General features: G+C 43.3%; 1 protein-coding gene across 9 annotated transcripts in view; it reads right to left on the bottom strand.

The window, feature by feature from the left end:
* Nucleotides 1-6,344: 6,344 nt before the first annotated feature.
* SETX (senataxin) overlaps nt 6,345-27,557 on the bottom strand; it is a 94,094-nt gene continuing 72,881 nt past the window's right edge. For 8 of the 9 annotated variants that reach the window (XM_055270604.2, XM_063635703.1, XM_055270603.2 and 5 more), the window contains 8 exons: nt 25,708-25,815; nt 22,332-22,519; nt 21,356-21,448; nt 19,483-19,647; nt 15,939-16,037; nt 14,516-14,603; nt 14,304-14,390; nt 6,345-9,913 (listed from right to left, as the gene is read on the bottom strand). In XM_055270604.2, coding sequence (XP_055126579.1) covers nt 9,167-9,913; nt 14,304-14,390; nt 14,516-14,603; nt 15,939-16,037; nt 19,483-19,647; nt 21,356-21,448; nt 22,332-22,519; nt 25,708-25,815 — 1,575 coding nt within the window. In that variant the 3' untranslated portion in view covers nt 6,345-9,166. The remainder of the gene's footprint in view (nt 9,914-14,303; nt 14,391-14,515; nt 14,604-15,938; nt 16,038-19,482; nt 19,648-21,355; nt 21,449-22,331; nt 22,520-25,707; nt 25,816-27,557) is intronic. The other variant, XM_055270607.2, reaches the window with a different exon arrangement.

The following is a 27,557-nucleotide window of genomic DNA, read 5'->3' as shown; positions in this document are numbered from 1 at the left end:
AATAGTGTTGTGGTCATGTAGAAAAATGTCCTTATTCTGGCCAGGCACGGTGGCTCAAGCCTGTAATCCCAGCACTTTGGGAGGCCGAGGCGGGTGGATCAGCAGGTCAGGAGATCGAGACCATCCTGGATAACACGGTGAAACCCCATCTCTACTAAAAAAATACAGAAAAATTAGTCGGGCATGGTGGCAGGCACCTGCAGTCCCAGCTACTCTGGAGGCTGAGGCAGGAGAATGGCGTGAACGCGGGAGGCGGAGCTTGCAGTGAGCAGAGATCACGCCACTGCACTCCAGCCTGGGAGACAGAGCGAGACTCTGTCTCAAAAAAAAAAGAAAGAAAAACGTCCTTATTCCATAGAGATACATGGTGAAGTGTTTAGGAGTGGAATAGTGTGACACCATAGCATACTTTCAGATTGCTCAATGAAAACTGAACACAGACAGAGGAGCTCATGACAGCCTGGGCAACATCAAGAGACCCTGTCTCTAAAAAAAAAAAAAAAACCAGAAACAAGGGAGTGCAATGTGGTGAGATTGGTGAATCTGGGCAATGGCTATTTAGATATTCCTTGTACTATTTCAACTTTTCTTTAAACTTAAAATTTTCAAAATAAAAATTTGGATAAGAAACAGGCCAGGTGCGGTGGCTTGCACCTGTAATCCCAGCACTTTGGGAGGCCAAGGTGGGTGGACCACCTGAGGTCACGAGTTCGAGACCAGCCTGGCCAACATGGCGAAAACCTGTCTCTATTAAAAGTACAAAAATTAGCCGCGTGTATGGCATGTGCCTGTAATCCCAGCTCCCCAGGAGGCTGAGACAGGAGAATCTCTGGAACCAGGGCAGCGGAGGCTGCAGTGAGCAGAGATCGTGCCACTGCAGTCCAGCCTGGGCGACAGAGTGAGACTCCATCTTAAAAGAAAACAAAAACAAAAACAAAAATTAGCCGGGCCTGGTGGCAGGCACCTGTAATCCCAGCTACTCAGGAGGCTGAGGCAAGAGAATCACTGGAACCCTGGAGGTGGAGGTTGCAGTGAGTAGAGATTGTGCCACTGCACTCCATCCTGGGTGACAGAGCGAGACTCTGTATCAAAAACAAACAAAAAAAAAGAAACAAAAAATGTTGAATGACTATTAATAAATAGAGCTAGACTGATGTGGTTGCATTTATGAGAAGTGAGGAGAAAAATTCTATCCCTTCCGCATACCATGCCCAAAAATAAATTCAAGTAGTTAAAGACATAAATGAGAAAAGTGAGGCTTTAAAATGCTTAGGAGGTTGATTAATTCAACTACATTAAAATAAAAACCAGCCGGGTGTGGTGGCTCATGCCTGTAATCCCAGCAATTTGGGAGGCTGAGGTGGGTGGATTACTTAAGGTTAGAAATTCAAGGCCAGCCTGGCCAACATGATGAAACTCCGTCTCTACTAAAAACACATAAAACTTAGCGCAGTGGCTCACGCCTATAATCCCAGCACTATGGGAGGCCGAGGCGAGCAGATCACGAGGTCAGGAGATTGAGACCGTCCTGGCTAACACAGTGAAACCCCCTCTCTACTAAAAATACAAAAAATTAGTCGGGCGTGGTTGCAGGTGCCTGTAGTCCCAGCTACTCAGGAGGCTGAGGCAGGAGAATGGCCTGAACCCGGGAGGCAGAGCTTGCAGTGAGCCAAGATCGCGTCACTGCACTCCAGCCTGGGCAACAGAGTGAGACTCCGTCTCAAACAAACAAACAAACAAACAACAAAAAAAAAAAACTTAGCCGGGCATGTTGGTGGGTGCCTGTAATCCCAGCTACTCGGGAGGCTGAGGCATGACAATCTCTTGAACCTGGGAGGCGGAGGTTGCAGTAAGCCGAGATCATGCCACTGCATTCCAGCCTGGGTAAAGAGCGAGACTTTATCTCAAAAGTAAAATAAAATAAAATAAAAACCTTCTGTACAACAAAAGACATCAGTAAAAAAGCACAAGCCACAGAGCGAGATAAAATATTGGAAATATATGTGATACATAAAAGATTAACATGGAAAATATTTGGAGAATTTCTTTTCTTTTTTTTCTTTTCTTTTTTCTTTTTTTTTTTTTTTTGGAGATGGAGTCTCACTCTGTTGCCCAGTCTAGAGTGCAGTGGTGTGATCTTGGCTCACTGCAACCTCCACCTCCTGGGTTCAAGCAATTCTCCTGCCTCAGCCTCCCAAGTAGCTGAGATTACAGGTGTGCGCCACCACACCCGGGTAATTTTTGTATTTTTGGTAGAGACGGGGTTTCACCATGTTGGCCAGGCTGGTCTCCGACTCCTGACCTTGTGATCCTCGTGCCTCAGCCTCCCAAAGTGCTGGGATTACAGGCGTGAGCCACCACGCCCAGCCAAGAGTGATCACCAAAGTAGTAAAACAGTGAAAAATGGAAACAACCCAAGCGCACAGGACTGAGAGGCTGGATGTGCAGCCCGCTCCCATGCTGGAACATTCTCTAGCTCTTCCAATGAGTGAACTGCAGAGGAATCCTCACCCTGAGCCTGGCTGACACTTGGGACTGGATAACCCTGTCGTGGGGACTGTCCTCTACCCATGAGATGCCATAGCATCCTCCTGGGTGACAACCACAGATATCTCTACATATTGTCAAATGTCCCCGAGGGGACAGAATTGCCCAACTAAGAGCCACATTAGACTGGGCATGGTGGCTCACTCTGTAATCCCAGCACTTTGGGATGCCCAGGCGGGCAGATCACTTGGGGTCAGGAGTTCAAGACCAGCCTGGTCAACATGGTGAAACCCTGTCTCTACTAAAAATACAAAAATTAGCCAGGCGTAGTGGCAGGTGCCTGTAATCCCAGCTATTCAAGAGGCTTAGGCAGGAGAATTGCTTGAACCCGGGAGGCGGAACCTGGGAGGAACCTGGGAATTGCTTGAACATGCCATTGCCCTCCAGCCTGGGTGACAGAGCGAGACTCCGTCTCAAAGAAACAAACAAAAAGAACCACATTAGAGCCATATGAATCCTCATGGATAAATCTTAAAACATAGTGCTGAGTGGAAAATCCATATCACAGAAAGGTGGATGCAGTATAACACTTTTCATATGAGGGCTAAAAGCACACCAAGCAAACGTGATGGCTGTGCACATATGCAGTGAGGTCTCAGGCTCATGTCACTTCTGCAAAGGGAGAGAGGGACAGAGCATGCCACAGGGCTCCAACTGTATCTATAGTTCTTCATTTATTTCCTTAAAAAGTAAAAGATCTAAGGTAAAGAAACGGGAATGGTGGGTACAGGGTGTTCCTTATCCTATTATTATCCTACTCTGTATGCTTGAAATAGCTCCCTTTAAAAAAATAACAAGAGGCCTGGTGCGGTGGCTCACACCTGTAATCCTAGCACTTTGGGAGGCCGAGGTGGGTGGATCACGAGGTCAGGCGCTGGAGACCAGCCTAATCAACATGGTGAAACCCCATCTTTACTAAAAATACAAAAATCAGCCGGGCGTGGTGGCCCCCGCCTGTAATCCCAGCTACTCGGGAGGCTGAGGCAGGTGAATCGCTTGAACCCGGGAGGTGGAGGTTGTAGTGAGCAGAGATTGCGCCACTGCATTCCAGCCTGGGCGACAGAGCAAGACTCCGTCTCAACATAAAAAAACAAATAACAAGAAACATCACCTGTCTGCGGAAGGCGTACTGTGCTCTGGTCCTGGGATCCGGCTAAGAGACGTGGGGCCAGGGTCAGAGTGTGGCAGATGGGCCTCTTCAGACGGGGACCAGCTTCCCCAGGGTGGCCTCCTAGCTGAGCCTGGTAAAAAGATGAAGAACATTCTAGGGGACCAGGCTGGAGAGCCCAGGAATTGCAGACAGAAGTGAGCCAGGCAGGGGCACTCCACATGTGTGTGGGTGTGAGTGTATAATAAATAAGGGCTGCAGGGTGAGCCCCAGTCCCGCCTAGGGCAGGAGGCAGGGCAATGACACGGCTTCAGGGGTCTGAAGAGGGGCAGGGGGATGGGAGGCTGGTGATCCTGGTTCAGCTGTGGCAAAGCAGGTGCCTGAGGGAGCCTGGCGGGGGGGTGGCCCTGGGTTTCTGCCTCCAGCCCTTTGAGGAGGATAGGCTTTGCCTGCCCTGTCTCTTGGGGTCACACGTGGGAGTTAGTGGAGTGCAGTGAAGGCCCAGGCACATCCCCGTAACGACAGGGGCGGGGCAGCTGCAGTCCCGCCCACGGCCACCGGGGGCGGAGTGTATGGTTCTCTGCACAAGCCGAGGAGCTGAAGGAGCACAGGGAGGATGAAATCCTAAAACCTAAAGTATAATAACAAAAAAAAAAAAAAGAAAGAAAAGAAATCCTGCCCGCTCTGCTCTGGCCGCCTGGGTGCAGCTGCGTCCTCCTGGAGGCAGGAAGGGGCACCAGGTGGGCTAGCGGGCCACAGACCCACAGATGAATGGGCCCACAGCCCAGGTCCTCACCACTGCTCTCCTAAGCAAAGAGCAAGTATCCAGGGAACCTCGGGGGTGTTGTTAGGGTTAATATTTACGAAAGGCTTCATAGTGGGGCTGGGCGCGGTGGCTCACGCCTCCCAGCACTTTGGGAGGCCGAGGCAGGCGGATCACCTGAGGTCAGCAGTTCAGGACCAGCCTGGCCAACATGGTGAAACCCCGTCTCTACTAAAAATACAAAACTTAGCCGGGCGTGGTGGTGGGAACCTGTAATCTCAGCTACTAGGGAGGCTGCGGCAGGAGAATCACTTGAACCCGGGAGGCGGAGGTTGCAGTGAGCCGAGATTGCACCACTGCACTCCAGCCTGGGTGACAGAGCAAAACTCCGTCTCAAAAAACCAAAAAACAAACAACAAACAAACAAAACACCACAAAAATACCAAGGGCTGCACCCCCAAACCACTAAATCAGTAATGCTAGGATGGATCCCAGGCAATCAGAATTTTTTTTTTTTTTTTTTTTTGGTTGTTGTTGTTTGGGACAGAGTCTTGTTCTGTCACCCAGGATGGAGTGCAGTGGCATGATCTCTACTCACTGCAACCTCCGCCTCCTGGGTTCAAGCGATTCTCCCGCCTCAGCCTCCCAAGTAGCTGGGATCACAGGTGCCCGCCACCATACCCGGCTATTTTTTGTGTTTTTAGTATAGACGGGGTTTCACCATGTTGGCCAGGCTGGTCTTGAACTCCTGACCTCAGGTGATCTGCCAGCCTCGGCCTCCCAAAGTGCTGGGATTACAGGCGTGAGCCACCGCGCCCGACCTCAGAATTTTTTTAAAAAGCCCCCCAGGTGAGCCCAATGTGCTCCCTAAGGTTGAAACCTCAAGGCTGAAAACTACCAATCTGATAATTCTGTTGTAATGCTGCTTGAAAACAAAGGTAACTGTCTACTGAGCTGACAGGAGAGCAACACAGAGTTCGTCCTCCTGCAGTTTCAAACACCCAAACTACAAACGCCATTTCTGCCATTTGACTTGGCAAATGCCATCTGTATAGTAGGACAGGGTGACGGTAACTCAGGTCTTTGGAGTCATGGAGGGATCCCCTGTGTACAGAAACTGCCTTTGTGGTGCTGTACAACACTAGCAGTTCTATTTAAGCTGAGGCTGAATTTTAGTTTCCTCCCTGAATCATTTATTCCTCAAACTATGAATGGTGAAACCCAGGAGGTGGGGGCGATCATGGGGACAGATGGGTCAGGAGAGACATGTCTGGTGACTTCAAAAACCATCACTAAGGCTGCCGCAGTAACAAATTCCACAAATGACCACCATACAGCACTCATCTCTTGCCTGGCCGTTGGGCAAATTTATTACTCCCCCTAAGTCCCAAACACACCATTTTACCCTCCCTGGTAATTTGTGTATGCATACTGAACAAGCCAAGCAGGCCAAGTGGGCTGTGTGCACACGCTTCTGGGTACAGAATGAGACACGGAAGCGGAGGTCAAGTGCTTTTTAACAGGCACAAGTGCGGGGAAGCTGACTACACTTCCTCAAGTTATTGCTTTATGAAGTGTGTTCCACTTCTATAACCATCAGCAATTACCCCTGGCCAGGGCAATTCTACCCTGTCCCTCCACCAGTGCTTCCGGGAGCTCCTTTCACGGGTCACTGTTCATCTGTTCCTCCTATCTCACCTCCACCCCAATTCCAGCCTAATGATCAGCACATATTTCTGTTGGACCAAACTTCATTCTGTAACGAAACAGCACAGCTGGCCTCAAGGCACCTCATTACTGTACAGAGAAGATTCCAAAAGCAGCTAGGAAGGAGGGTCGGGCTGGATAATGAAACTTCTTATATCTGAATTGCACAAATCCCCACCAAGTAATTTCAGCATAAAGCAAACCAAATGGCAGACGAAATGATGTTAGTACCTTGCAGTTTACTTCGTAATACATAACTTCTAATCCATGTCCGTCTTCTTGTTTCTGCTTCTAATTCTGCCATTTCCTCTTAAAATTTAGGGTTTAACAAAGACAACAGGGTTAATGTTTGCCAAATCGCAGCTAGTAATTCACAGCATAGAAAAGTCAAAGCTATAGCAAAAAAAATTGCTAATCTGCACAACTTTAAAAAATAGTTCAGTACATTTTTGTTATAAAATTCATTTACAGGAGGTTATTCACATGTACTTGTCAAATTTACTCCTGATAATTCACAAAAACATACAACTCAACAAACTGTGCACAATAAATCCAAGGCAAATTATATACAAAGAGACAAAACAAGTTTTTAAGTAGCACATATTCATTTGAAATAACTAATATTGAAAGAAGGCAGGGAACTTTCTTTTAATGCCATGGAAAGACGAAGCAAAGAGCCACACTTTACACCTTGTAAAAAGAATAGCCCTGTTCAACAACGCTGCGCTGACAGCCACATCAGGAGGGGTCACGGTGAACACAGGAAATGGCTTTGGCAAATACTTGTACCAACTGGAACGAGTGAAGTTTCAAAAGTAATGTGAAGTGCAACCGCATTCTGCTGTGAAAGGCCGTCACAGGACACAGGCTCGTCCGTTAGAAAGGACGATGTAGTTCTACCACTAATTCTTGCAGAATCAGATCTGCTGAGTGGTGAACCAACAGCTGAACACAACGTAAGAACAGGCATCAAACTTCACTGCAAATAATATTGTTCAGTGTGTGGCAGCAAAATATGCATTTTAGAGAAAACTTATTTCTCAAATCATGTGTTATTAGTATTAACATGAGCAGAGTGGGAGACATCCTGACCCCAACTGTTTTTGCCATGCCTCCCTTTAGAAGCTTAGGAGTTTGTACATTCCCTAAGTGGCCACCACTACAAGTGTCTGCTAAACTGGGCACTTCATCAAGATAACAGAAAAGCAAACTTAAAGGAATGAGATTTCTTCCCAAAGGCACATGGAAGAAGCTGATAGAGCCCTTGACCCAGACAGAGTGGGGCCCATCCCTACCCGTCCTGAACTGTCGCACACTGCATGGCCAAAGACAAACTCTCCACCCCCACACAGGAAGCAGTAGCTGATTCTGGGGACAAAGCACTCTAGGAAGTCACCTGCTCCCTGAGTTTCAGAAGTTGGTTCAGCTGACATTAGTCAGATGTCCGGACACCAGTGAGAGAGACACAGGTAATGAAATCAAATGCTCAAACTTTTGGCAACCAAAAGTTGTTTTTTAAAGTTCTTTACAATCTGCTCAAGTAGAATTTCTAACACAAAACCCTCTTTTGCTTAAAAAGCAGATGACAAAGGAAATATCAAATAATGCACATGAATCTTCAGCTATTTTCCTACCCCCAAATGAGATAAGGGGCTGCAGAGAATTCACTACAGACCCCTAGTTTTTACAACTGTCAACTGTACATTCTCAGGTTTAGGATACTCCAATTCACTGTGTGGATATTTGGAAAATTGGACAAAATCAGACAGCCCACCCCTTCCTTGTTCCGAGCTTCCTTGATCTCCATTCACCAGGGCCAATTTTTTTCCCCCGCAAAGCACTATCACCTCTAATAGTAGCTGGAAACACCTATCAGATATTCTAAACAGCATGTATTTTTACCAGGTAGATGATTTCTGAAGATCACAGGAAGTCTACCACTCTCTTCCCAGTTCTGAACTCCTCTGGTTACCCTTCATTTTAAACCGGGTGCTTCTTCCCCGCCCAAAATATTCTATTTGGCCTGCCCCAGTGGTTCCCAAGCTGCCTGGTGATCAGAATCCCTTGGGAAGTGTTGAACACACAGCATCCCAGGCTTTCTGGAAAACTAGTTAGATCTGTCTGACAATCTGTAAGCTGAGGCGATTCTTCCACAGCTGACCCAGCGCTAATCTGGCATTTGGCAACCACGTGTCTGTACCTCACCAATCACACAAAGCTCACAATATGCTGGGAGCCTTTGAATGGTAGCTCAAGAATTATTCTTTCACTCCATCTTCTTCTCTCTCAAGAATAGGAATTTTAGCTAGGGAACTATGTGCATACTAAAACAGGTAAATGAACTCATCACAAAAATATAATACCCTGGACCAATGCACTGTATCTAAAAATGCACCATGTCAGCAAGACTTTACCTAACAAAACCGTGCTGCCCAAAGTGTCCCCTAGGAGACTCCAGGTTTTTGGGGGTTTTTTGCCTTTTTTTTTTTTTTTTAACTAGAGCTAGAGACACCTGACCCACCAGCACTAACTCAGCTTATTCCAAGCTAGGCTGTTAAATAAATCTGTCTTGCCCTAACAATGGTTGAAAGGACCTGCCCTCCTCCCATCTGTTTTTTTTAAATATAAAGTTTGTTCTGTTGAAAAAATGATTAACATTTTAAACAGGGGAAAGAAAAGCGGTCTACTAGACTAAATTTTAAAAGGATTTTGTTATTTGCTATACAAATACACATTTCAACTTGTACAACATTGACTCCAGTCTGACCTCCTTGTCTATAGAAGACGAAGAGATCAACAGTTCCAGTCTCTGACTTCAAGGACATTATTACTGATACACAATGCCCTCTGAAAGCTTTTGCAAATGACAGAAAATACTGAAGATGACCAGAGGCTCAGGTGTTAAGGATGCATTTTCCATGTTTTCCAACAGCACATAAACTCCTTACAAAAAACAAATAAGCTTATCTAGATGGTCCCACAAGCTGGTCATCTTCAGTTTACAATATGCTGTGGCTGCTGGCCCATGTCACTGGGCTTTCCTATAAAAGCTTTCTTTTCTTGGAACTGCTGTCCTCCTGCTCCAGTCTCCTCTCGTCCCACCTAGAGTTCCTCCTGGTGTGATGGGTCTCGGAACCACACTTCTCCTGCTCCCCTTCACTGAAAGCCCTGGCCTCTCTCCTGTGACAGAGCTCCTCTTCCGGGTCATCACATTTGCTCTGACACGTGGAAGCCTCGGGACTGGCAGCTGGAGGTTCGCCCTGCACGGGAGGTTTGTGGTTGCTCAGAGCAGCCACTACAGCAGCGGGCTGCTGTGCATGGCTCAGGTCCTGGTGAACGACAGGGAAGCCCGGCTCGCCTGAAGGAGGTGTTGCTCCAGGATGCTGGGGGCTCGAGGGTTGTGGATCCCATAGGAATATTCCTCCTTTGACCTCAATGCCCATCCTCTTCAGCAGCCGTGGGTCCCGAAGTTGGTCATGAACAGGAGGTCTTTCAGGGTCCTTTGAAGTAACAGTAAGAGTAGTTTCCTTGGAGTCAGAGGGTGTGTGGTATAGAGAAGCAGCCACAGATGGCTTGGCAAATCCACTGTCTAGCTTGCTGCTGGGCAAACCACCCTGGGGTCTGGACACCTCTGGGGCTATGGTGGGAGGGTGAGTGAGACTTCTCTGCAGCACAGGCTTGAGTTTCAGAATCTTCATTGCATCATGTCTATAGTTTTTGTCACAGGTCTTAATAATGGCACCACGCTTCTGAGCATCCTGAATCAGCTGATTCCAATGCTGGTTTTCCTTGAAACAATGAGAAAGGAGTAATAATTACACCCCAAAGAAACACTGCTTGGGAAGCATAGAGTTCCAGCTTTCATTTCTGAACAAATAATATATGTTACTGTAGGAACAGATTCTCAAGATTCATTACTCGTCAGACAAGGATGAAAGGAAAAAATAAATTCGAATACAAAATGATAAAGTCCCATTCCTAAAAAATAAGACCTGGTCACAACCTATAATGGAGAACTTCAACTTTTTTTTTTTTTTTTTTTTTTTTTGAGACAGAGACTCACTCTGCCGCCAGGCTGGAGTGCAGTGGTGCGATCTTGGCCGAGACCTCCATCTCCCCGGTCCACGCCATTCTCCTGCCTCAGCCTCCCGAGTAGCTGGGACTACAGGCGCCTGCCACCACACCCGGCTAATTTTTTGTATTTTTAGTAGAGATGGGGGTTTCATCGTGTTAGCCAGGATGGCTTCGATCTCCTGACCTCATGATCCGCCCACCTCAGCTCCCAAAGTGCTGGGATTACAGGCGTGAGCCACCATGCCTGGCCAAACTTCAACCATTTTTATCAGTGCATTCAGCTGCAATGCAGGTCTGCACTAGTCACTAGGCGCATCATGTTGCTACTTATATTTCAATAAATTAAAATAAACAAAATAAAAAATTCTGTTCCTAAATTGCATCAGCCACATTTCAAGTACACAGCGGTCACACATGACTAATGGCTATTGTACTAAGCAGTGCAGACACAAAACATTTCCATTATCACAGAAAGGTCCTTTGGACACTGGTGATCTAGAGTACTGCCTACAGCTCTTGGCAGGACTAACATTCTGAAACAGGAAGGTCTGGTTTCAGAAAGCAAAATTCTGAGTGCATGTGACTATTCTAGAAAAAGGCCCATCGCTTTCACTGGATTTCCAAAGGCCTCCCAAACCCCAAACGGCTAAAAGATCTTCATCCACTGAGATCTCAAGATATCATCTCACTTTCTGCCTGTTTCCTACAGGAGCTTAAGATACTAAACCCCATCTCGGGAAAGTCGCCAAACACATGCATCTCTCCTCTTTTCCCGACAGTTTCTTCAGAAGCCTCTCATGGGGGCTCCTGTCCTGTTCATTAAAGGTATGTTAGGGAAGCAGTGAGGCTGCACAGTATTTACTTGCTGTGTGACCTTGGTCAAGTCACTTGACCTCAGAGCCTGTTTCCTCATCTGTAAAACAGGAGTAATATTTTATTTAATGGATTCTAAAGTGCACGTTGCTTTCACATTTTACCATTTCTGACCTTGGGGAGCTTCCTGGCCATGCACTTATCCTTGGAGATTTCATGAGGAGGCAATTATAACCCTTAGACTTTTAGTCAATAAACCACTTAAAAATCTCGCCTGAAAACCTTCTACAGACATTTTCTGATAAGACAACACCAGCATTAAAACTTATGCACTGGGCCGGGTGCAGTGGCTCACGCCTGTAATCCTAACACTTTGGGAGGCCGAGGTGGGCGGATCACCTGAGGTCAGAGGTTCCAGACGAGCCTGGGCAACATGGTGAAACCCCGTCTCTACTAAAAATACAAAAATTAGCCAAGTGTGGTGGCGCACACCTGTAATCCCAGGTACTTGAGAGGCTGAGGCACGAGAATCGCCTGAACCCAGGAGGCGGAGGTTGCAGTGAGCTAAGATCGTGCCACTGCACTCCAGCCTGGGCAACAAGGTGAGGCTCTGTCTCAAAAAAAAAAAACCTTATACACTGGAGATCAAGGGTCCTAAGAAAATCCTGGAGACAATGGTGAAACTCTTAGCAAATGCTAAATTGCCAACCTTATTACTGCACTGGGGATGAATGACAACACTGATGACTATGGATTGGGATGTGATTCACTCATGCTAGATTCCGAAAGTGAAATATTTTTAGGAATATTTTAACCTATTCTTTTACTTGTATTTTCTATGTATGGATAAGAATATGATAAAAATCTGTCTAAAGTCTTAAGAGAGTCCTTTCAATAAATATGAAAGTTCTAAGTGAAAATAAGGCACTGTGTCATAGTCTAATAATGGTTCCTAAAATAGTGGTGCATATTATAACGAATGGTTTCTTAAATTTGATAAACTATGGTAATAAGCTGACTTCACAGTAGTTTTTCAAGGTCTGGAGAAAGTCATGTGACCAGAATAAAATGCTTGGCCCAGTGGCTGGCATATCGAAGACAGGTCTGTGGAGGGAGCGTCAGGCTCTGGGGCTCAGTTCTCTTTCTCACTCAGATCTCTAAAGATCCTTAGCCTGTGGCTCAAACACACGCGTGAAGCAGATGGCCTTGCTATTTTTGCTAAGTTTACTACACCTAAACTTGGTGTTTAATCCATTCCTAAGATCACAAAAACCGTTCTGAGCAGGCACTATTAGCCTTGGTTTCTCAGAGGAAATCAAACACTTTAATGATTGATCCCATTTCCATAAGGGGAACTAGGCTAAAAAATTAAAAACAAAAACAAACAAATCCCCAAAACAACAAAGAAAAAGCCCAAGGACAAAAAAAGTTAGAAAGCCCAGCTGACAAATCGGGAAGTTTCAGATTCTAGTCTGTCTCTTTTTGTAGCACTGCCTTCCTAGAGTGAAAACAGTGTCGGTGCCATGAGCTGGAGTCAGTGGTCTGCACAGTTGTGGAAGTGTGACCCAGGGGCTCCCAAACACTGTCTAAACGGAATGTGAAAAAGGGTTACGGAATAACCTTCTAAACCCCAGCTTCCCATGTCCTCCTCGGGCTGCCCTGCCTCCTGCACCCCACCTTTCACAATCACAATGGGCCTCATCCATCCATAGTGTACTGCCAAGACACATCAGCACCCTGAGGTGCCAAATTAAGGGAGGATGAAAAACAGTAGTGCCCATGAAGGCTCCTTTAATCAAGGCATCACTGAAAGATTATCTCTAGTAACATTTCATTTACTTTTCAGGTTTAAACATTATCAAAATCTGTGATATTAAATATATTTGTCTTGTTTTGCTCAACTGTACAAATAAGTGTTAACAGGCTATTCAATTGATAAGAGATCACGTTTTAACACTCAGATCCTTATGGTCACAGGAAAAGCAATTTTTAAAAATCCAAACCTATATTTTGAGGTAACTATAGATTTACAGGAAGTTGCAAAGAAAGTACTGAGAGGTTGCATGCACCCTTCACATGGGTTCCCCAAATAGTGATAAAAATCAACTTTTTAGGCCGAGGTGGGATGACTTGAGCCCAAGAGTTTGAGACCAGCCTGGATGACATGGTAAGACGCTTTCTCTACTAAAAGTACAAAAATTAGCTGGGTGTGGTGGTACATGCGCCTATAGTCTCAGCGACTCAGGAGGCTGAGGTGGGAGAACAGCTTAAATCCAGGAGGCAGAGGCTGCGGTAAGCTGTGATTCTGCCACTGCACTCCAGCCAGGGTGATAGAGTGAGACCCTGTCTCAAAAAAAAAAAAAAAAAAAAAAAGGTCAAACAACTTTTTAAACTTTCAAGTTATACAGAAATTTTTGTGAGAGAGGTGTAGATCAGTGAGATTAAAGGCTTTTAATTCTAAAAAGAGATTACCCCAGTGAATCTTATCCTAAACAAGTAGGAATGGAAGTACAATTTCAAAGAGAGGAAAAAATAAAATAATATTGCTATCTATTCCACTGGATATATTTAAGAGTGATGTAATTATTTTAATTGCTGTATTTTAAAATGTCAATATTGATAATACATCAGAAGCATAATCTTCAGTAATATTTAAACTTACAAAGATTTTTTTCTATCAACTTAAAAATAGGAGGTACATAAAAATAAACGGTACACAGCGTTTAAAACTTCAGAGTAGGCACACAAACGACAAAGGCTGGAGGTGATAGAGGAGGAACGAACTAGAAAGGTGTATCTGAGCGCCACCTGGTGGCAGGAACCAAAACCAGAGAAAAAAAGCCACCAAGTTGGCTCTTCTTAGATGAAATCAATGACTTTATAAAAAAGAGAAATGAGGAAAACTACAAAGTTATTACCCCTAATGAGACAAACAGCAAATATGTGCTACATCTAGCTGTGATATCAGTGAATTAAGCTGTACCATTTGTCTACTAAAGTTGGAAACTCGTACACCTCTTCCAGAGGGGCGCCTGTCCTGGCAGAAGAATGCCGGAGGCGCTAAGTGCTGGAGAAACAGAGTGAGCAGCACGGCTCCCAGTGCCAGCAGAAAAGCAGAGCAGAGCACGCGCCTGCAAACTCTCTCTGGCATTAAGCTGGGCTAATAACAGCCACATTTACTGAGTGTTTACTAAGTGCCGAGCAATTGCTATGGCACTTTACATTTGTGGGTTTAATATACCTTCTTAACAATAATCCTATGATGTGGATAATTTGTTTTAAAATGGTCACCTTGAGAGCCCAGTGTAGATACTTGGGTTCTGGGCTGAAAAAAGGCGAATGGTTCACGTGTACACAAAAGCTCCTAGGAAGAAGTTGCTGGAAAACATAACAACCATTATTTTGTAATCCAGAAATCATTTACACTTTGATGGAAAATAAGAACAAAAACTCAATCCAACAACAGTAACAATGGGTAAACTTCTGAGCTCTCTGGTACCTACCATCAGGGTCCTCAAATGTCCAAGGATGAAGAGGCTGTACTTGGCTCGTGTGATGGTGACATTCAATCTCTGCAAACTTGCCAGGAATCTAGGCAATAAAAAAGAGCTCCTTCTTTGTCTAGAATGACTTAACATGCCCATGTGAGACACAGGTGGACTCTAGAATGACTCAACATGCCAGTGTCTGACAGAGGTGGAATCTAGAATGACTCAGCGTGCCCGAGACACAGGTGGACTCTAGAATGACTCAGCATCCTCACGTGAGACACAGGTGGACTCTAGAATGACTCAGCATCCTCACGTGAGACACAGGTGGACTCTAGAATGACTCAGCATCCTCACGTGAGACACAGGTGGACTCTAGAATGACTCAGCATCCTCACGTGAGACACAGGTGGACTCTAGAATGACTCAGCATCCTCACATGAGACACAGGTGGACTCTAGAATGACTCAGCATGCCCATATGACACACAGGTAGACTCTAGACTCAGTATCCTCATGTGAGACACAGGTGGACTCTAGAGTGACTCAGCAAGCCAGTGAGACACAGGTGGACTCTAGAATGACTCAGCATGCCCATGTGAGACACAGGTGGACTGCAGGCAGCTTTTCCGGGACTCCTCCACTCCTCTAGAAGTCACAGTGCTTTCTTACTCTCCGTCCCAATACAGGGTACCGGGCACAGAAGAATTCCTATTAAAAACAGGAAACAAACCAAAACCTCGGGGCTTCCTTCAAAGTGATGTATCTATCAATTTCCTACTTTTACCTGGATGAGATCATTGGAAATTTTAACAGTGCAATCTTGAAGCCTTGAAAAATCCTAAAAATGTGGTACCAGCCCAATCACTTTATTCTTACATTTAAATATATCTGGATTGTTAAGATATTGTAGAACTAGTGTAGAAATACATGAACACCAGATAAATATTTCAATAGATCAGAAAAAGAGCTCAGAAATAGAATTGATGTATAAAAGTGAAATTTCAAATTAGCTGGGAAAGAAAGGACTATTTATAAACTGACCCTGAGATATAACTGGTCTCTGTATATGCAGCCCATCCCAGGGAGGGGCAAAGATTAATTACTATTTTATTTGAAAACAAACTAATTTATAAATACAAAAATTAGCTGGGCGTGGTAGCACATGCCTGTAGTCCCAGCTACTTGGGAGGCTGATGCAGAAGAATCGCTTGAATCCAGGAGGTGGAGGTTGCAGTGGGCCGAGATTGCACCAAGATCTAACAGTGGGTCTATTCCACAACTTAAAAGAGAAACTTTCATAGTATTACACAGGTTTTCACAAAAGAAAATTAAGAAAGCAAATGGTGTTCTCCAACAGTGATAATGAACCTAATCCTGAATTATAAACAAGCAACAATGTATAAAAGTATAAAAGAGCAACAATGACAGTAACTCACCCAATTGAACCTTGCATGCTATTTGCTCTGACACATGTAACAATAACACAATCCTTCTGCCGACCCTGGAATGCATCCACAGTATCTACTTCTGCTGGTCTATTTACAAAACAGAAACATATTTACTGGAAAAAGGAAGATAATTATTAAATATACATACTTATAAATTAGTTTTTTGGTTTTTCACAGTCTAGCCTCACTCCTATCCAGGCTGGAGTGCAGCGGCATATTCATAGCTCACAGTAACTTGAACACCTGAGCCCTGTCTCAGCCTCCTAAGTGGCTAGGACTACAGGCATGGACCACCACCCTAATTTTTCCATGTTTTGTAGAGATGGGGTCTTGCTATGTTGCCCAGGCTGGTCTCAAACCCCTGGCCTCAAGCAATCCTTCCACCTCACCCACCCAAAATGTTAGGATTGTAGATATGAGCCACCATGCCTGGCCTTAGTCTTTATTTTTTAAGAAACTTAAAAAAAAGAGAGAGAGGGGGAGTCTCACTACATTGTCCAGGCTGGACTCAAAACTTCTGGGGCTCAAGCAATCCTCCTTGCCTCAGCCTCCCAAGGAGATGCATGCACCACCATGCTCGGCTGCTAAGAAATTGTAAAAATATTTTCTTGGAGGTTAGCCTGAATTTTCTCCTCTCTCCATTCCCTGGCAACCACTAATCTACTTTCTGTCTCTACAGATTTTCTTATACTGTGAGTTTCACATAAATGGAATTACGAAATGTGATTATTTGTGACTGTTCCCTTAGCATAACATTTCCAAAGTTCATCCATGTTGTAGCATGTAACAGAACTTCATCCCTTTTTTCATTAGTATTTCATTGTACCACATAGTACAAGTTATTTACTAAGACTTAGTGTTAAGGTGGCAGCGCTCCCCAAATCGATCTACAGATGTATTACAACTGCCTTTTTTACAGAAATGGTCACGCTGATACTAAGTCTCTGGCTGGGCATGGTAGCTCATGTCTGTAATCCAAGCACTTTAGGAAGACTGTGTGAACTCAGGAGTTTGAGAACAGCCTGGGCAACTTAGTTAGACCTTGTCTCTACTAACAATGAAAAAACACAAAAAATGCAAAAAACAAAACAACACTAAGTCTTCCAGTCCATGAAAACAGGATGTCTTCACATTTATGTTGGTGGGTTGTTTTTTTTTTTGAGATGGAATTTCGCTGTCGTCGCCCAGGCTGGAGTGCAATGGAGCGATCTCAGCTCACTGCAACCTCCGCTTCCCGGGTTCAAGTGATTCTCCTGCCTCAGCCTCCGGAGTAGTTGGGATTACAGGCGTGTGCCACCATGCCCAGATAATTTCTGTATTATTCGTAGAGACAGGGTTTTACCATGTTGGCCAGGCTGGTCTTGAACTCCTGACCTCAGGTGATCCACCCACCTGGGCCTCCCAAAGTGCTGGGATTACAGGCATGAGCCACTGCACCCGGCCTATTTAGGTGTTAATTCCTTTCAACAATGTTTTGCAGTTTTCGGCGTACAAGTCTTACACTTCTTTGGTTCCATTTATTCCGAAGTGTTTTATTCTGTTTGATGTTATTGTAAATGGAATTGTTTCAACTTCCTTTTCAGACTGTTCATTGCTAGTTGCATCAAAATATAATCAACTTCCATATATTAATCTTGTATCCTGCTAAGCTTATTATCTCTAACAGTGTCTTTGAGTGGCTTTGTTAGGGTTTCTAGAAATAAGATCAGGCCACCTATGAAAAGAGATAGTTTTACTTTTTTCTTTCCAATAAAGATGCTTTTTATTTCTTTTCCTTACTTAACTGCTCTGGCTAAAACCTCTAGTACAATGTTGAAAAAAAAGTAGTAAGAGTTTCAAACATCTTTCCTCATCTTAGAGGAAAGGCTTTCATTCTTACCATGAAGTATAATGTTAGCTATGAGTTTTTTGTAAATGCCTTTTATTAATAAAAAAAGTTCCTTTGTATTCTTAGTTTTTTCTTTTTAATCATCAAAGCGTTTTGGGTTCTGTGCAATTTTTTTTTTGTATCTACTGAGCTGATTATGTGGGTCTCCTCATTCTTCTAATATGGTATATCATACTGATTTTCATATGTTGAAGCAATCTTGCATTGCTGGGATAAATCCTACTTGGTCTTGATGTATAAATACTTGTAATAAACTGCTGAATTCAGTTTGTCACTATTTTGTTGAGGATTTTTGTATCTAGTCATAAGGGATTTGGATCTGTAGTTTTCTTGTGATACCTTCCCTTGGCTTTGGTATCAGTGTAATACTGGCTTCAAAAAATGAATTTGAGGGTTCTATTTATTGGAAGCATGTGAGAATGACTTGTGTTCATTCTTCTTTTAATATTTGATAGAATTCACCAGCTTAGCTTGGTTCTGGGCTTTTCATTATTGGGAAATGTTTCATTATTTGTTACATAGGTCTGATTTTTTCTTTTTTTTTTTTGAGATGGAATCTCGCTCTGTCACCCAGGCTGGAGTGATGCAGTGGGGCAATCTCAGCTCACTGCAGCCTCCGCCTCCTGGGTTCAAGTAATTTACCTACCTCAGCCTCCCGAGTAGCTGGCACTACGGGAGCGCCCCACTACGCCCGGCTAATTTTTGTATTTTTTTCAGTAGAGATGGGGTTTCACCATGTTGCCCAGGCTGGTCTCAACCTCCTTACCTCAGGTGATCTGCCCGCCTCAGCCTCCCAAAGTGCTGGGATTACTGGTGTGAGCCAACACACCCAGCCTATAGGTGTGATTTTCTATTGTTTTCTAGATTCGATTTTGGTAGTCTGTGTGCTTCTAAGTTAAGATGATTTTGGCCGGGCGCGGTGCTCATGCTTGTAATCCCAGCACTTTGGGAGGCTGAGGCAGGCGGATCACGAGGTCAGGAGATTGAGACCACAGTGAAACCCCGTCTCTACTAAAAATACAAAAAATCAGCCGGGCGTGGTGGCGGGCGCCTGTAGTCCCAGCTACTCGGAGAGGCTGAGGCAGGAGAATGGCGTGAACCCGGGAGGCGGAGCTTGCAGTGAGCCGAGATCGCGCCACTGCACTCCAGCCTGGGGGACAGAGCGAGACTCCGTCTCAAAAAAAAAAAAAAAACAAGATGATTCTAAGGTCATGGATTTCCAATATTTAATCTTTAATTTTACTGTTGAGGTAAGAAGGAAAAAAAAACATGATCTTCATTCTATACATAAAGGCAATACAAGGGTTAAATCATTTATTTAAAGTGAAATGTCACTTTTAGTCTTGCTAGAACAAGAATTCAGATGAACAAGTCATGGAACTAAAAGGTAAAGACCTGGCAAGTTTCTTAGTCAATTCCATTCATTGCCAAGGAGAATGCTGACATTCCAACTGCCAGGAAGTACCCTGTCTACCCAGGAGCTACACAGCACAAGTCTATGAAAGGCAGCAGCATTCCAGCTTCCTTGTGCCGTATCACCAATTTGCACAGACCATTCCTTAAGAGTTTCCCTTTTCTTCTTTCCTTCTATATCCTCATTCTAATTCAACAAGAAAACTGGAAATATTTATAAAAATACCTCACCCTTTTCTATCGAACTCTTTGTCCAAATCCTTCTGAATCATCGTCTTCTGGGCCTTGTAATGCGTTATTATGCCAATGTTTCGAAAACTAACATCCTTTCTTTTGTCTTTAATAAGCTTAATTATTTCCATCACCAGTTTTATTTCTTGAACATTTATATACGAGCTAAACAAGATGGAAAAAGAAAACACAATGTTATCAAAACTAATAGCAGGCTAATTGCTAACTTAAGTTCTACTGAGTTTGTTTCCCATTATAGTAAAGGGCAGGCAGCTAGGCTTCATCTTTTATTCAGCTAGCAGTGACTCCAAGAGGCTGTTACAATGACCATTAATGTGGTACATATGAATAAATGTGAAAATACTATGGCGAATGTGAATACATGTGAAATGCCCAGTGAAAAATGAAGCTGTAGAGAGAAAAGAGTTTGAAATCAACTGAAGTTCAGGCATCACTTTCTTCATCTGTTAAAACAAGGAGAGCAGTAGTAAGAACAGCAGTATTAATAAGAACAAAGATGTGAATAAGAGATAGCTAACATGAATTAAGGATTAACTATCTTCCGAACACTGAGAAAATGCTTTAGATGTATGATCTTCCTTGTCCCTCACCACTGGCTGCATACAACACACACCACACAACCGAGCAGCTGCCATCCACACAGACTCAGTGTGAAGGATGTGTCCCATTTGACCCCAGTTGAACCACATGGGCCCTGGAGCAGGTTCATGTCCTCTTTGTAGTCCTCACCAGCCTCGTATCCTGCACTCTCAACCCCTCCTGAAACCACATGCTCCCTCATGACCATACCGGACCCGAAATGCACCAAGACCAGGGGATGCACTGCCCCATCCCTTGATTCCTGAGGCTACCTTATCCGCCTTGCTTTACGAGCCTTAAATACCCATTCTCCTAACTTTGAGACTTACTAAATGGACAACCCAGTCAGCTAGCGATCTCTTCCATCCCTGAAATCTTCATTTTCCTTGGTCCCCTCCCAGATTAACCCTCCTGGTCAACATTCCACTCATAACCCTCCTTCCTCATGATGCTCTGGGGCTTAACTCGCAATCCTTTGCTCTCCTCCAACAGGCCCCATTAAAACCTTTAGGCTGCAGTCCCTCCAGCACTACAATCCCATGGCCAACCCCTCCTCTGTATGTTTAACCTCTTCAATGAGTGTTCCCTACTTCCACCTCTGTATCTTATCTAACGCCTGATTCTTGCCTGAGGACGCCACCTGCTCTGCAGCCATCCCATGATGTAGAAGTGGGATTTGTGTTTCCTCCTACTTCATGACAGAGTGGTGCTTGTATCTGTGCCAACAAATGCTGCCCCTAGACTGTTCCTCCCCTACTCTCTCACAAGAATCCCCAGCTCCTCTGACATCGCTGCTTTCTAGCAACACCACCACTCCTCTTTGCTGTCATATACAGACCACCTGAACACATGCCCTTATTCACAACCCAATACCATCCAACCTCTGTCACTACTTCCTTCCTCTCTTTCACATCTTCATTCAACTGAATTTATACTTAGCCTTCACAGTACTTAACCCAACTGGAATAACTGCTTACCTAGGTGATTACCTGGTGAAGGCCTGTCTTCCCATGAGATCACCATCTTGCAATGGGCATGTCTGTTTCCCTCACTGCTGTGAGCTCAACAAGTATCTACTCAAGCACTTGCTTATGACATTAGGTAATATTATCCCCATTATACAGAAAAAAGAAGCATCAACTTAAGTGAAAATGACTGTGCCCTGACACTAGGCAGAGAGATGAGTATAGGAAATGCATTTAACAGAAATACCAATGCAAATCATGTAACAATTCTGGGACTATCAGAGGACTGAGGCAAGAGGAGAACATACTCATTATCCCGTCTTTCTGAACCATCCCCGACATCAAACACAAGGTATGGCTGAAATGGCCAGTCTGATGAACATCGAATGGCTTCTGTCTGTCTGTAAAAAAAAGCAGTCAACATTCAGAATAAAGTCAAGATTTAAGAAAATATTTTGGTATTACTACAATTTTTTCTGTGTGGTGATGTGGGCTGGGGCTAACAGGAATATTCTTTTCTAGACGTGTATTAGTAAAAGGTACAAAACAAATTCTACTTTTTTGCTGGTGCTAGGAGAGGTATCTATATCATTAAAATATAAAAAGTATGATTGGAAAGACACTCAGAATACATTAAGCCTACAGAATACTATGTTAAGTATGGTCTCACGTTTTTCCTTCAAAAATTTAAAAAGTAAAAAAAGATATGCATAGTAAAAGGACTGAAACTTGGCCAGGTGCGGTGACTCTTGCCTGTAATCCCAGCACTTTGGCAGGCCAAGGCGGGTGGATTGCTTGAGCTCAGGAGTTCGAAAGCAGCCTGGGCAACATAGCGAAACCCCGTTTCTACAAAAAGAAAAATACAAAAATTAGCCAGGCCTGGTGACTGAGTGTAGTCCCAGCTACTCAGGAGGGTGAGGCAGGTGGATCGATTGAGGCTGGGAGGTCGAAGCTGCAGTGAGCCAGGATTGTGTGCCACTGCACTCATTCTGAGTGACAGAATGAGACCCTGTCTTCAAAAAGAAAAAAAAAAAAGGACTGAAAGTGGATATACCAAAACGTTACCAGTGATTATTTCTGGGTAGTATAAATATAGGTGACTTTTTCCCTTTTTCTATGTGCTTTGCTGTATTCAACATGATGGCTATTATAACAAGACAAAATTATTAACCCTTCAGGATTTATGCCTTTTATGACAAGACCTAAGAAGACAGTAAAATGTCTGTTCTTCGTAAGTAGCTAAACTACAACAAAATAAGGTCACAAACAATAAGGGGAACTCACCTATTTGTTTTTAAGTTTCTGTTATAAACATAATTAGAAGGGAAGAGGCATATGTCCGGATGCATCCTGTACTGAACAGTGAGCTGTAGAATGGGCAGCCTGCTGATCATGTTGTGTTCTACATTCTCTTCCAGCAGTCTGCAGAAGCGAGCCATCAGTGACTGGTCGTAGCCATACTCCTGTGCTTTCTGTGACGGGCAAAATAAAGCAATAATTTCCAAGAATCCATTTATATCTTTCCCACTATTATAAACACAATTACTGAGATCTAATACGTACATGGCAACGTTCAGGCAGCGTTAAGATTACCAACCACAGCTTCAGAGAAAAAAGGTGTTTCTGACTCTGAACCTCAAAATGCCATGAATCTTTTTTTTTTTTTGGAGACACAGTCTCGCTCTGTCGCCCAGGCTGGAGCGCAGTGGCGCGATCTCAGCTCACTGCATCCTTCACCTCCCAGGTTCAAGCGATTCTCACATCTCTGGCCTCCTGAGTAGCTGGGATAACAGGCATGAACCACCACACCCAGCCAAAATGCCATGAATCTTGAATATATGTGGAGGTATTTTCTACTCATATACTGCTAATGAAAGAGAGATGATCTTGTGAAAGACGACTGATGCTATTTTGATGCTACAAGACGCCACCCAAAAAAACCAGTAATAAAGGAAGCAGAGAAATGTAACATAGATTTTAACAATTATTTCTGGGAGTATACCCTCACAGATAGACATATTGAATGCCACCGTAAACAAGCCTTTTGAAGACAAAATTCTTCATTCATCCATCTAATATGTACTAAGCATCTATAATTTGGAGTGCTAAGACCGCTAGAGTGAATAAGATGAAGTCTCACAACAGGACTTCATTTCCAGCAAAGGAAACAGACTCAACTTATGTGTTAACCATCCCTAATCCAAAAATCCAAACTACTGCAATGAGCATATCCTTTGAGCGTGAACTTTAAGTACAATGTCAGCACTTGGGAAGTTTCAGATGGTAAAGCATTTCAAATTTTTGAATTGGGAAAGCCCAAGCTGTGCTAAATGGATTTCACAAACCAAATAAAGGGGTTATATTCTGCAATCTGAAAAACAGTGACCTAAGTGACAAATGGGATAAACTGTCTTGATGTTATCACAGTTGTGCCTTGGGATATACTTTCGGATGACAGCATCACAGAAAGTTTCAAAAAGGGGAGGGGGAGGGATAGCATTAGGAGACATATCTAATGTAAATGACGAGTTAATGGGTGCAGCACACCAACATGGCACATGTATACACATGTAACAAACCTGCACATTGTGCACATGTACCCTAGAACATAAAGTATAATTTTAAAAAAAAAGGTTTCAAAAAGTACTTTATCTTAAATAACGCTGAAGTAAAAATGCGCTGAAAACTTCACTAAGATGATGGAATCTTCATGAGTGATGTGAAAGATACTGGCACTGAAGATGTGCAAAGCCTGAATAAACTTGTTTCACAAACTATGGGAGCAGAAGAAAGGCATTACTTCTTAACCTATTTATATGTGTAATTCTAGACAGGTTTGTGTAGGTATAAAATAATATTAATAGACATATGCCAATTTTGCCTAAATCCTAAAAAGTTTATCTGCGTTAGCTCACAAAACCTAATTTTTAATCTTTTCTTTGGGGAAACAGAAAAGGAACTTATGTAAGGTAACGCATCTACCTCCAGACAAAACCTTAGTCCATTCTACAAATGACATAGATTTATTAATATATACTCTGACATGGGAGGACGTCTCTGATTTACTGATTGAAAAAAAAAAAAAACAATTCTGCACAGAATGATTTTGCCACCTTTAAACAAAACCAGGACCCACGTACATATACACATAAATATATACATGTATACAAACCATATACCACTTTTTAGTAACTGACTCACTGTTATCCCCTAGAATACAAACACCATAAGGGCAGGGGTTTTGTCTGTTTTCTTCACTGTCATAACGCCAGCACCTGAACAGCATGTGAATTGTTGGCACTCAATATATACATACTGAAAAAGATGAATAAACACACAAATGCCCAGCAATATCTGTTAAAAATACTCACTTTCACTGCAATTATCACTAGAAATAGGTGGTCAAAAAAGGCACCTTATGGAAATGAACTTTGTAATTATTTTCTCAAAATAGCCTGTTTTATTTGGACAGCAATTTAAAAAGCACAAACGGATTTTTTTTCTAATTTTTGTTGTTTTTATCAATCATTAAAGTAGGCAGTAAAGTTGAGGCCCATTAACAATCTCTCTTTTCACTATATGCCAAGGCCCTTCAATGAAATACTGCATTATTTAAAGAAATGGGACACAGAATTTGCTCTTCATTATTCTCCAGGAATAAAGTTACCTGCAGCAGTTCTTCCCTACACACACAGGTTTTCACTGGGTGACAGGTGTGCTTCCGGGCCACATTCTAACATGATCACGTACCTGTGCTCAAATATCATACAAAGAACTGCACTATCATTCTGAATAATTCCGAAGCCAAAAACCACTAACGATAACCACCTGCATTCATTCCATACTTCAACAAAAATGCTTTGAAAATGATCTGTTCTCTAGGATTATTTACGAGGCCACTGCTCAATTATCTGTATAAATAATCTATGTTATTAGTAAAAAATCCACATTTTATTAAATTTCAAAACCTCTTCGGATTACTTCAAAACATCTACTGAATCCTGATTCTGATGTGCATTTCCAGGAGACATTTTTCTGGAGATTAAAAAAACCAACAGAGTAGAGTAGACTACAATTTGGTTCTTCTCTTCCCAAAGTCAGAGCTCGTAATTCCGTCTTTTTTCCCCCGTACCTTCACTTTCAGATGATGTGAGGGGCACAGACATGTTCTTATATTAACACTAGAATACCAAATTCTAAAAATGGAAATGTACTCCAAAATTAATTTAACTTCATGTTTTCCTCAATGTGTACATATTTAAATAAAAATGAGGAGGGTAGGATTCTTTCTCTTTATTTCTGAAGGTTTTCTTTTATTATTGTTTTGGTGTTTGTATGATTAAAATAAATCAGATTCAGCTCTTAAACGACGTGCACACTGCCTTTCCCAAAGCTTGGTTTCCATGGCACGTCATCCATCTAGGCTTCCAAGTCCCTGACACACTGCTTCTGCCACACATACACAGAACAACAACTGTGACCACAGAGGCATTTTTAGGAATTTATTTTTTATTTATTAAGTGCTTCTCTTTTCTCAGTTACTGCTTACTTTTCCCTCCAAATTAAGAGGCCAATCCAAGAAAGATGTCTCTCCCTCCTGAAAACAAAAATTTTAAACAGCCCCTTCCATTTTAAAGCAATCTGAACATAAAAAACTTACCATAGAGATGACTGTGGGAGGGAGCTGCTTAGGATCTCCTACTAGGATGAGCTTGTTGCAGCGATGGATGAGTGGAGTGAGAGTCTCAATTTCACAAGACTGTCCAGCCTTGGTAACATACAGAAGGGAGAGGCAGTCTTAACAATCTTTGCTATTTATCCATATAGTTTATCTGATTAAAGTTCTAACCATTCAGAAAAGTATCCCACTTCTCCTGCACCAAATATCAAAAATACGAATTTTCCCTGAAAACAAAACCAACAAAATAAACCCTCCAGGCTGTGTGCAGTGGCTCATACATGTAATGCCAGCACTTTGGGAGCCAAGGCGGTTGGATCACCTGAGGTCAGGAGTTCAAGACCAGCCTGGCCAACATGGTGAAACCCCATCTCTACTAAAAATACCAAAAAAATTAGCTGGGCATGGTGGCAAGTGCCTGTAATCCCAGCTACTCAGGAGGCTGAGGCAGGAGAATTGCCTGAACCCAGGAGGCAGAGGTTGCAGTGAGCCAAGATCACATCACTGCACTCCCATCTGGGTGACAGAGTGAGACTCTGTCTAAAAAAAAAAAAAACAATAAATAAATAAAAAGTAAACTCTCCAAACACATGTTTAAAAAAAAATCACACATGTATTCTGAAGTCAGGCACCAAGGGGGCCACTACCACTTGGGAACCAGCCATAAGTTCAGAAGGCCATGCACATCCTAGATGCACGCTCTTTGTTCCTGCTGGGCATGAGCCTGAAAAACACTTTCTCCTCTAAAGTCCTTTTAAAACTTTATTTTAAAATTTTTATTTATTTATTTATTTATTTATTTTTTTTTTTTTTTTTTTTTTGAGACGGAGTCTCGCTCTGTCGCCCAGGCTGGAGTGCAGTGGCGCAATCTCGGCTCACTGCAAGCTCCGCCTCCCGGGTTCACGCCATTCTCCTGCCTCAGCCTCTCCGAGTAGCTGGGACTACAGGCGCCCGCCACCACGCCCGGCTAATTTTTTTTTTTGTATTTTTAGTAGAGACGGGGTTTCACCGTGGTCTCGATCTCCTGACCTCGTGATCCGCCCGCCTCGGCCTCCCAAAGTGCTGGGATTACAAGCGTGAGCCACCGCGCCCGGCCTTAAAATTTTTATTTATTTTTTAATTAATTAATTTTTTTTTTTTTTTTAGAGTCTCATTCTGTCACCCAGGCTAGAGGGCAATGGCATGATCATCGTTCACTGCCTCCTGGGCTCAAGCAATCCTCCCACCTCAGCCTCCTGAATAGCTGGAACTACAGGCGCACACCATCACTCCTGGCTAATTTTTGTATTTTTAGTAGAGACAAGGTTTCACCATGTTGCCCAGGTTGGTCTCAAACTCCTGGGCTCAAGCGATCCACCCTCCTCAGTCTCCCAAAGTGCCAGGATTACAGGTGTGCGCCACTATGCCCAGGTTCTTTTCAAAACTTTGTATTTGAGGTTCAGAAATCACATTAGGAGCGTCCATGAGTGTATTTCCCCATATCTTTCTTCCTTGTTCCTCAGCATGCCTCTTTGATGACAAGACTCAAATTTCTCTTAAATTCAATGACATTTTCTTCAACTATTTAATCATTTCCACTTTTTGTCCTTTCCTTCTGGTGAAAACTAGATCTTGAGTCTCCTGATCACTCAATTCTCTGGTATCTCCTGCTCCATCTCTTTTGTCTTCTGACTCTACGTTCTAACAAACAGTAGGTACACAATAAATGTTTGCTCAAAGAGTAAAATAGGAACAAAAGATGTCAGGTGAACATACTATGGCTCAAAGCTATCCAAAATTCTATTAAAACTACTTCAAAAGGTTACCAGAGATATTCTAAGCAGGAGCGAGAC

The sequence above is a fragment of the Symphalangus syndactylus genome, chromosome 3 (assembly GCF_028878055.3).
Source record: "Symphalangus syndactylus isolate Jambi chromosome 3, NHGRI_mSymSyn1-v2.1_pri, whole genome shotgun sequence".
In the NCBI taxonomy this organism is placed as follows: Eukaryota; Metazoa; Chordata; class Mammalia; order Primates; family Hylobatidae; genus Symphalangus; species Symphalangus syndactylus.
The sequence above is the reverse complement of the archived record's forward strand: the minus strand, read 5'-3'. Positions and strand labels throughout refer to the sequence as shown.